The sequence below is a fragment of the Podarcis gaigeae genome (genome assembly GCF_964106915.1).
Source record: "Podarcis gaigeae genome assembly, chromosome: 13".
In the NCBI taxonomy this organism is placed as follows: Eukaryota; Metazoa; Chordata; class Lepidosauria; order Squamata; family Lacertidae; genus Podarcis; species Podarcis gaigeae.
The window spans coordinates 3,323,728-3,334,590 of NC_139689.1; the positions used below are offsets into that span (position 1 = coordinate 3,323,728).

A 10,863-nucleotide genomic window follows, 5' to 3' on the forward strand; every position below is an offset into this window, starting at 1 on the left:
TGGTGGTCGACGCTTGCAAAAAAAATGAAAAATTGGGTTGGGGGAGCGAGGAGAGAAATCCTAGTCTTGATGATGAAAAATAATTAAAGGACCAACGAGTGCTTTGAGAATTATTTGATTTTTTTTTTTTGCTTTTGTTTGAAATAATAATTAAAAAAACACCTGGCGCCCTCCAGATATTTTGGACTACTGGTGGGAGCTGCAGTCGGCAACATCTGGAGGGCGCCAGGTTGGGGAACGCTGAAGCAGACAATGCCTCTTTATGATGGAAGAGGCAGCAGGAAGGAGGCAATGGCTTTAAAGGAGAAACCACATGGGAATCTCTTTTCCTCCACCAGGCGGCGCTGTGGAGACACTTGGGGTGCCGTAAATATTCTAAGCAAGGAGCACGAACCATTTCTTCCTTCCAAAAAGATGGGATGAAGGTTGGTAGGATTTTTAACGCGCAGCCAACTTTTCCTATTTGTCACGTGCTTACCGTATGCATCCTAAGAGCAGCGCACACTTGAATTTTCCTTCCTCTTTAAGCTGCGCTGCTGCAAGCGCGTTCCTACCAGGCGCCCCCTGATTGGTTGACGTGCTGAGATGGACTTCCCGGAGGCAACCTATCAGGAGAATGGAACTGGAGAAGAGAGGCAGGGAGAAGGAGGAACCGCGCTTCTCATTGGACGCACCCGCGTTCTAATCCGGGACGCCTCACGCCATTGGCCAACCCTTTCCGAATTTTGGCTGATGCGGAAGGAAGGGCTGGGAAACGCCGATTGGCTGAGGCGCGGCGTTCTGCGGGGGCGGGGGCTGCATACTAACGAGCCGCCCAGGGCGCTGATTGGATAAAACGCGCCAGGAGTCGGAAACGAAGTTGATACATTTTCACGTCCGGGATCGCAATGGTCGCGGGCGCCGGGGCGTTTTTCCGACGGCTCGGAGCGCTGAGCGGGGCTGCGGCCGTCGGGGCGGCCGCCTACGGGGCTCACGGTGAGGACAGGCGGGTGCCGGGGCTGGAGAAGAGGGGGTGCAATCCTGGCCTCGATCCCCCGACGGTATTTGTGGGCAGCTCCCAAATACTGCTGAGAGAATACAGTGGTACCTCGGGTTAAGTATTTAATTCGTTCTGGAGGTCTGTTCTTAACCTGAAACTGTTCTTAACCTGAAGCACCACTTTAGTTAATGAGGCCTCCCGCGCCGCCGGAGCCCGATTTCTGTTCTGTCCTGAAGCAAAGTTCTTAACCCGAGGTAATATTTCTGGGTTAGTGGAGTCTGTAAACTGAAGCATCTGTAACCTGAAGCGTATGTAACCCGAGGTACCACTGTAATTGGGTGCACTCAGTGGCGTAGCGTGGGTTGTCAGCACCCGGGGCAAGGCAAGTAATTTACGCCCCCTAACCCGTGGATTTACGCCCCCTAACCTGTGGATTTGCGCCCCCTAACCCGTGGATTTGCGCACCCTAACCCTAACCCCCAGATGTTGCACCCGGTGCGGCCGGCCCCTCCTGCACCCCCCACGCTACGCCACTGGGTGCCCTCTTCCCACCTTGGATCAGTTCTATTCTTCCAGGTGCCGTAAGAAAGCTGCAGAGATAGCGCAGGACAGTGCGCACCCCGGAAATGATCTCTTTCAGCTTCTGCCTTCTGGAAGAAGGTCCAGGGTTATAAAGACTAGGACTAGCCGCCTGAGAAATGCTTTCTATCCAAATGTGATTTTGGTTTGAAACACAGCGTAAGGTAGTGGTGCTGTGGGTTAAACCACTGAGCCTAGGACTTGCCGATTCGAAGGTCGGTGGTTCACATCCCCTCGACGGGCTGAGCTCCTGTTGCTCAGTCCCAGCTCCTGCCAACCTAGCAGTTCGAAAGCACATCAAAGTGCAAGTAGATAAAGAGGTACTGCTCCGGCGGGAAGGTAAACGGCGTTTCCGTGCGCTGCTCTGGTTCGCCAGAAGCAGCTTAGTCATGCTGGCCACATGACCCGGAAGCTGTACGCCGGCTCCCTCGGCCAATAAAGCGAGATGAGCGCCGCAACCCCAGAGTCGGCCACGACTGGACCTAATGGTCAGGGGCCCCTTTACCTTAAGGTAATCTCTATGGGAGTATATTGTATTCACTTATGGGGTATCAGAATTTTTAGGGGCTAACCAGGCTGGGATAGCAGGCTTGTTGGTTTTTGAATATCTGATGTAGATTTTTCAATTTCGTTGTTCTGTATGGGACAATGACAATAAAGATTATCGTATCGTAAAAAAATGAGGTTGCAACTGAGGTGCGGGGGGCGAGCCTTGAAATGGGGCTGTCAGTGCAAAGTTAAGTGAGGTGTGGTCTGTTTTTGCATATAAGGTTTGCGGTCCCTTTATTACCTTGGGGGCTGGTTATTGCAAGATGCCCCTGGGGTTTGCCAGCTGCCCCACCCACCCACCCAGCCCCCTTATTAAACCAGCAAATTGCTATTAAACCACCAGGAGGTTCTGCAGCGGAAGCCGCGGTTGGATTTGTTTTATTTCATAACATTTATGTGCCCCTTGGTTGCAAAATGAAATCAACCGACCAAACCACTCAAAGCTGCTACTAATAGTAACACAATAAACTGACCAGCAAGAAAAATGAGCAGTAACTGAAGGCTTTTGAAACGTTAAGTTACAACAGGCCAAAAACCTGCACCATCAGCTTTCTAAATATCTGCATGGGCTTGTCTAAGGAATAATGTTTTTAGACAGGCACTGAAAATATTACAGTGGTACCTCGGGTTACATACGCTTCAGGTTACATACGCTTCAGGTTACAGACACCGCTAACCCAGAAATAGTGCTTCAGGTTAAGAACTTTGCTTCAGGATGAGAACAGAAATTGTGCTCCAGCGGCGCTGAGGCAGCAGGAGGCCCCATTAGCTAAAGTGGTGCTTCAGGTTAAGAACGGATCTCCGAAACGAATTAAGTACTTAACCTGAGGTACCACTGTATAGTGAAGGCAGGAAGTTCCAAAGTCCACTTAAATATCAAGTCAGGGTTTTGGCTTGTTTCGGCTGAGAATTTCCCCGGGTGCATTGGGTCCCTCTGGTTCGCCTCCCCTGTTTGTGTTCCAAGCTCAGAGCCTGGAGACTTTTCCTCCACCTTATCAAATTTTGCAGCCGTTGGGGAGGCGTTGATGACCCACCCCTTTCCCCCAGTTTATCTCCTGTGCAGTTTCTGCTAACTCCCCCCTCTCTCTCTCTCTTCCCCGCCCTCCTCCTCCCAGATTTCCGTCGCAGTGACCGAGATGACTACTTGAAAGAGGTAAACGCTTTTATTTGGCTCAGTCAGTAGAGCACGAAACTCTTAATCTTAGGGTTGTGAGTTTGAACACCACGTTGGGCAAATGATTCCTTCGTTGCGGGGGGTTGCACTAGACTAGATGACCCTCATGGCACCTTCCAACTCCACACTTCTGTGATTCTATTTATTGCATTTGTATCTGTTACGTGGGTGGCGCTGTGGGTTAAAACACAGAGCCTAGGACTTGCCAATCAGAAGGTCGGTGGTTCGAATCCCCGCAACGGGGTGAGCTCCCGTTGCTCGGTCCCTGCTCCTGCCAACCTAGCAGTTCGAAAGCACCTGAAAGTGCAAGTAGATAAATAGGTACCACTCCAGCAGGAAGGTAAACGGCGTTTCTGTGCGCTGCTCTGGTTCGCCAGAAGCGGCTTAGTCCTGCTGGCCACATGACCCGGAAGCTGTACGCCGGCTCCCTTGGCCAGTAAAGCGAGATGAGCGCTGCAACCCCAGAGTCGGCCACGACTGGACCTAATGGTCAGGGGTCCCTTTACCTTTATCTGTTACAGAAGAATCTAGGTGCGAGGCTGCTCAGTCCCCCAGCTGGTTGGGAAGAGCCTGCAGGTCCTTGCTGAACAAAGGAAGGAGTCCAGCCACCAACTGGAGCAAATAGCCGTAGACCAAAGTTTATCACACAACAGGTTCAAAGAGGAATTTTGAACCCCGAGGATGGGGTGACAAGGACTTTTAAAACTTTTCCACCATATCCCAGAATACAGTTCATACAGCATCATTGCTGCATCACTGACATGTCATCAAAGGGGAGGGGTAGACAGGGGTTACACTAGTTTAACCTTGGCAAACACATCCAGACAAGTCCTTGGTGCAAGATTAGCATAAGCAGACATGGCAGGGCAAGACCTGGGTATAAGATGAGCAGAGGCAAACCCCTCTGAAGTCCCACCACCCAAAGTACAAGAGAACTTCCTTGGCATGTCTGGCCCCTTGGCAAGTCTGGTGATGGGATTAGGCTTTCCTTGGCCAACAATCAGCTCAGCAGTTGTCACCTCTGGGCACTTCCTGGAGTCCCTTTCAAGAAGAAAATAGCTTTGGAATGGAGGAAACTGGCAAAGGAGTTGATTTTATATGATTGTTAAAGCTAGGTAACTTCAAGTCGAAAAGATACATTTATGCATAATATTTGTAACATTTAACAACTTTAAAGATGTGCCTACCCCCCGGTAATTTCCATAACTGTTGTTGTTTAGTCGTTTAGTTGTGCCCACCTCTTTGTGGCCCCCTGGACCAGAGCACGCCAGGCTCTCCTGTCTTCCACTGCCTCCCGCAGTTTGGTCAAACTCATGCTGGTAGCTTCGAGAACACTGTCCCACCATCTCGTCCTCCGTCGTCCCCTTCTCCTTGCGCCCTCCATCTTTCCCAACATCAGGGTCTTTTCCAGGGAGTCTTCTCTTCTCATGAGGTGGCCCAAGTCTTGGAGCCTTGGCTTCAGGATCTGTCCTTCCAGTGAGCACTCAGGGCTGATTTCCTCCAGAATAAATCGGTTGGATCTTCTTGCAGTCCATGGGACTCTCCAGAGTCTCCTCCAGCACCAGAATTCAAAAGCATCCTTAACAGTATCCCAAGGAGCCCACAGTGAGGTGTACATGGTTCGCGTCTTGCCCCATCTTATTCCCAGAACAACCCTCTGAGGTAGGCTAGGCTGAGAAGCAGTGGCTGGCCCCCAAGGTCACATCTTTGTGGCTGAGTGGAGATTCAAACCCTGGACTCTCCCAAGCTCAGAGTCCAATACTCTAACCACTACACCACACTTACCTTCACTTCCTCCTTCCCTTCCCAGTCCCTTCGGCTGAGCCAGTTAAACCGGAACCGCTGGTTGTCATAGTTTGTGGGTGGAGAGAGAAACCCTTCCCAGGGGGGTTCAAATTTTCACCCACCCCCCGGGGGGGAATGAAGTGGGGCAGGTTAGTGGAAGAAGAGGCACTATTGGGTGTGATAGATGGGAAATGAGTTTGTGCATTCTTAACTAGATGGAAGGAAGAAGTTTGAAAAAATTGACGGAAGTTTATAAAATTATGCCTGGCATGGAGAAAGTTGACAGATAATTATTTTCCCTCCCTCCCTCTCCTAACCCTAGAACTTGTGAAGGTGAACGTTGGGAGGTGTTCTTTGGCTTAAAGCGACTGGCAGATTTAAGAAATAATAATAATAATAATAATAATAATAATAATAATAATAATAATAATAATAATTCAAGAATTCAGTACCAATAAAAGAAAGTCCTTCATCCAGCACATGAAACCCAGCTCTACCTCTCTTTCAAATCAGAGGCGGTGAAGGTCCTGTGTGAGTGTCTGGAGGCGGTTGGAGGATGGATGGCGGCTAACAGATTGAGGTTGAATCCTGACAAGACAGAAGTACGTGAGGCGGGCAAGTGTGGGGGACTCCCTGGTCCTGAATGGGGCAACTGTGCCCCTGAAGGACCAGGGGCACAGCCTGGGAGTCATTCTGGACTCACCGCTGTCCATGGAGGCGCAGGTCAGTTCTGTGTCCAGGGCAGCTGTCTGCCAGCTCCATCTGGTACACAGGATGAGGCCCTCCCTGCCCGGAGACTGTCTCACCAGAGTGGCGCATGCTCTGGTTATCTCCCGCTTGGACTACTGCAATGTGCTCTACGTGGGGCTACCTTTGAAGGTGACCCGGAAACTACAACTAATCCAGAATGCGGCAGCTAGACTGGGGACTGGGGGTGGTCCCTGAGACCACATAACACGGTCTTGAAAGACCTACATTGGCTCCCAGGACGTTTCCAAGCACAATTCAAAGTGTTGACGCTGACCTTTAAAGCCCTAAACGGCCTCAAAGGCCCAGTAGATCCTGAAGGAGCATCTCCACCCCCATCATTCTGCCCGGACACTAAGGTCCAGCTCCGAGATTACAGGGAACCAGGCAGAGGGCCTTCTCGGTGGTGGCACCCACCCTGTGGAATTCCCTCCCACCACATGTCAAAGAGAACAACAACTACCTGACATTCTGAAGACATCTGAAGGCAGCCCTGTTCAGTGAAGTTTTTATGTGTGACATCTTAGTGTATTTTTTGTCTTTGTTGGAAGCTGCCCAGAGTGGCTGGGGAAACCCAGCCAGATGGGTGGGGTATAAATAAATTATTATTATTATTATTATTATTAACCTGTGGAACTCCTTCCCGCTTTAAGAGAGGTTAGGACAAATTCATGAAGGAGAAGAGGACTGTTCGTGGCTATTCTGGGGTCTCCGTGGTCGGAGGCAGGGATGCTTCTGAATTCCAGTTCCTGGAAACCACTGGAGGGGAGAGAGGGGATCTTGTGTTCGAATCCTGCTTGTGGGATTCTGATAACGGCCGCTGTGAGACCAGGATGCTGGACTAGATGGGACCTTCTTGGCCTGATCCTGCTGATTTCTCTTATGTCCTTAAGATGAATTATGGCTGCTACTCGCCCCCCCCCCCCAGCACCCATCTCCAGCTGGGCTCCAGTCCTGGGAAGGGGCTGGGAGGGAACCCGGATGCCTGTGTTCTTTGCGGAAAGGAGATTGGGATGGCGCAGGTGTATGGAGCTGTCTGTTCTCAGTGAGATCACGAACCAGCATTCCTGAATTCACCTTCGTAAGACGCTCCTCTTACTTGAACGATGGGTCGTCTACGCAAGCATTTTTTTCCAACCCGAGGCCCCCAAGATGTAGCCACGCTTGTCCAATTCAATTTGCAGTTTTTTCCCCGCGAAATAATCTCAAAGCTGTATTTCCCAGAGAAAAACACCAGCAATAAAAGCAGCGGCTTTAATTCCACATAGGAAAAAAACAATGACACAATTTAAAATGAAAACGTTCCTAAAAACAGTTCCACGCATAGAAACAATTTGAAACACTTTCAGATCCAGTACAGATGTATAGATAATGTATTTAAAACATGTATACAATACAATGTATAGATACTACATTTAAAACAAATGTTTCTATTTAACCTTTTTTCTTTTTGTTTCTTTATTAAAAAGATTTAAGGAAATAATATAATACTGTGTAAAATATAACAAGTGTGATTTAGGTTTTTTGAGAACAGTCAGAAGTCTAGGTCTTTTTTTGTTGTTTTAATTTTCTTGTATTTTCACATTTTTCCCCCCAGCATGGGATGGGATATAAATTGTAATATAGTATATTGATGTATAAATCTGTGGAATATGTTCAATAAAGACTTTTTAAAAAGAAAATCCAATACAGAGGCAGTCTGGGAAGCAGATCTCCCCTTGTTGAAAAAGGAAGGCACCGAAAAGACTACAAAGCCCATTATCCACGACCATTTCCTTAGCTTGCAGTGGATGATGGGCGTTGTAGTCCAACGTCTGGTGGGGAGGAAGCAAAATGGCTGAAGTACAGAGATGGGGAACCTGTGACTCCAGAAATTGCTGGGCTGCAACGACAATCACACTTGCAGGGGCTGATGGGAGTTGTGAGCCTCCAACGACAACAGGGATGGCCTGTTTCTGTTGAATCACTGTCCTCAACCTTCTTTTGTAGCTGTACGAGACGGCCAACAAATACCACTTCCTTCACAGCCTGGCCCTCCTAGCTGTGCCCCACTGCCGCTATCCCATGATGGTAAGGATCCACGACTTAGAATTGGCTGGGGTTTTTTGGGGGGGGGTTACAAGCTGCCAACCAAGCGCCTCCAAATTTGTGTAGGGTTTCTTCCTGAGCCATATCTTCTCCTAAAGGCGCAGGTCAGCTCTGTGTCCAGGGCGGCTGTTTACCAGCTCCACCTGGTACGCAGGATGAGACCCTCCCTGCCCGCAGACTGTCTAGCCAGAGTGGCGCATGCTCTGGTTATCTCCCGCTTGGACTACTGCCATGCGCTCTACGTGGGGATACCTTTGAAGGTGACCCGGAAACTACAACTAATCCAGAATGCGGGAGCCAGACTGGGGACTGGGAGCGGCCGCCGAGACCATATAACACCAGTCCAGAAAGACCTACGTTGGCTCCCAGGACATTTCCGAGCACAATTCAAAGTGTTGGTGCTGACCTTGAAAGCCCTAAACGGCCTCAAAGGCCCTGTATACCTGAAGGAGCGTCTCCACCCCCATCATTCAGCCCGGACACTGAGGTCCAGCTCCGAGGGCCTTCTGGCGGTTCCCTCCCTGCAAGAATCCAAGTTACAGGGAACCAGGCAGAGGGCCTTCTCAGTGGTGGCACCCGCCCTGTGGAACGCCCTCCCATCAGATGTCAAGGAAATAAACAACTACCAGACTTTTAGAAGACATCTGAAGGCAGCCCTCTTTAGGGAAGCTTTTAATGTTTAACAAACCACTGTTTTTTAATACGTTGTTGGAAACCACTCAGAGTGGCTGGGGAAACCCAGCCAGATGGGTGGGGTATAAATAATAAATTCTATTCTATTCTATTCTATTCTATTCTATTCTATTCTATTCTATTCTATTCTATTCTATTCTATTCTATTCTAAAGCTGTCCCGCAAGGCAGGGGAGGTTGGGGTAACCGTTGGGTGTGGATGATGGGAGTTGTAGTCCAATGTTTGGTGGATGCCATGCTGGAAAAAGCTGTTCCCATCATCTCTTACGGCAGGACATGCACAGCCCGGCCCCATTCTAGGTACTGGTACTAACCTCAGAGTTGGGAGGGGACCCCAAATCTCATCTAGTCTGACCCCCTGAAATAAAACCTTTTTATTTCTCTTCTTTGTATATCGTATTCTTGTTTTATTGCTGCGGCCAATGGCTGACGCAAATAAACATTCATTCATTCAGTGATTCTAACTTGCACCTTTTGTTCCTCCCAGGCCGGCAGCATCTTGTCTCTGGGCATGGGGATGTTCGCTGGTGCCCTGTATTACCACGCCGTGACAGGGGACCCGATCCTGACCAAGGCGGCCCCTTATGGTGGTTCCCTCCTCATCCTCGGCTGGATCGCCATGGCCCCTTGACAACTCGTTCTGTCCCCATGTGGCCCCCATCTGCAGGGCAATCAGCCCTGCCCCTCACTCCCCCCATAGGCTAGCCAGAAGGGAGCCCTAGGAGAAGAGAGATTTCCAAATGTCAGTGGGATCCCTTGAGGTCTTCAGCCCACCCCAAACACGTCTCTGTCCTGCGTCTTGGAACTCCCCGAATGCCGAATCCCTTCTTAAAAAGCCAAGATCCTTTCCCCCCCAAAAATAATTGCAACCAGATTTGAGTTTGCGATGGAGGCCTCAGAATGCAATGTCCGATCGGTGCTTTTCAATTGGTGTTTTTTAACTTAATAAATGATGAAAGTGATTTACCTTTTTTAAAAAACCCATGCACCTTTTTTCTGTGAATAAATTTATTCCGTGGTAAATCGTGGCTATATGTTAGATGTCATGCGTAAGCTAAGAACAGGAAGCACAAAGCATTCCAGTGCGTCTCCGCCTCCCTCCCGAGGTTGCTAGACTACAACTCCCATCAGTCATGACTTAGCCCTGCTTTTGAGAGACAAAAGAAGGGCTAAAGGGTGTTTCAGGCAACCTGGCTGGGCTGGTTGGGAGTTGTAGTCCAAAGCAGGTGGGGAGCCCTAGGTTAACAGATTGAGGCTGAATCCTGACAAAACAAGTACTGTTTCGGGGGGACAGGCGGTGGGCAGGTGTGGAGGACTCCCTGGTCCTGAATGGAGCAACTGTGCCCCTGAAGGACCAGGTGTGCAGCCTGGGAGTCATTCTGGACTCACCGCTGTCCATGGAGGCGCAGGTCAGTTCTGTGTCCAGGGCAGCTGTCTGCCAGCTCAATCTCCACCCCCATCGTCCAGCCCGGACACTGAGGTCCAGCTCCGAGGGCCTTCTGGCGGTTCCCTCGCTGTGAGAAGCCAAGTTACAGGGAACCAGGCAGAGGGCCTTCTCGGTGGTGGCACCCGCCCTGTGGAACGTCCTCCCACCAGATGTCAAGGAAATAAACAACTACCAGACTTTTAGAAAACATCTGAAGGCAGCCCTGTTTAGGGAAGCTTTTAATGTTTAACAGTCCACTGTATTTTAATACTTTGTTGGAAGCCGCCCAGAATGGCATTTATTTCACCATCATTATTATTATTTTAAAAAATATATGCTTTTATACAGTGGTACCTCAGGTTACATAGGGACGCGAGTGGCGCTGTGGATTAAACCACTGAGCCTAGGGCTTGCCGATCGGAAGGTCGGTGGCTTGAATCCCCGTGACGGGCTGAGCTCCCGTTGCTCAGTCCCTGCTGCTGCCAAACTAGCAGTTCAAAAGCACGTCAAAGTGCAAGTAGATAAAGAGGTACCGCTCTGGCGGGAAGGTAAACGGCATTTCCGTGCGCTGCTCTGGTTTGCCACAGGAGGCAGCGATGGCCAAGAACCTGGATGGCTTTAAAAAGGGGACAGGGCAAATTCACGACGGAGAGGCTGCTATCGATGGCCACTAGCCAGGATGTTTCTGCTCTGCCTCTGCAGTTAGGATTTAGCGATGCATCTGAACGCCAGTTTCTGGAAGACACAGGAGCGGGAATGGATCATGGGCACCTGGTTGGCCGCTGTAAGAACAGATGCTGGTCTAGAAGATGGTACCTTGGGCCCGATCCATCATTGACCTGTT

The 10,863-nt window shown here is 49.8% G+C and overlaps 1 protein-coding gene across 1 annotated transcript; it reads left to right on the forward strand.

Annotated features, from left to right (window-relative positions):
• Positions 1-789: 789 nt before the first annotated feature.
• On the forward strand, positions 790-9,612 carry TMEM256 (transmembrane protein 256). The gene is made up of 4 exons (XM_083707263.1): positions 790-975; positions 3,223-3,260; positions 7,803-7,883; positions 9,081-9,612. Exons 1-4 carry the CDS (start codon positions 888-890, stop codon positions 9,222-9,224), a joined length of 351 nt encoding a protein of 116 aa, XP_083563389.1. The 5' UTR covers positions 790-887; the 3' UTR covers positions 9,225-9,612.
• Positions 9,613-10,863: the final 1,251 nt, after the last annotated feature.

Excerpts from the sequence above, each read along its gene's own strand:
- TMEM256 (XM_083707263.1), top strand. The coding sequence starts at position 888 with ATGGTCGCGGGCGCCGGGGCGTTTTTCCGACGGCTCGGAGCGCTGAGC. Across the intron at positions 3,261-7,802 it reads GAGATGACTACTTGAAAGAG|CTGTACGAGACGGCCAACAA; the intron begins GTAAACGCTTTT and ends CTTCTTTTGTAG. Across the intron at positions 7,884-9,080 it reads ACTGCCGCTATCCCATGATG|GCCGGCAGCATCTTGTCTCT; the intron begins GTAAGGATCCAC and ends TGTTCCTCCCAG.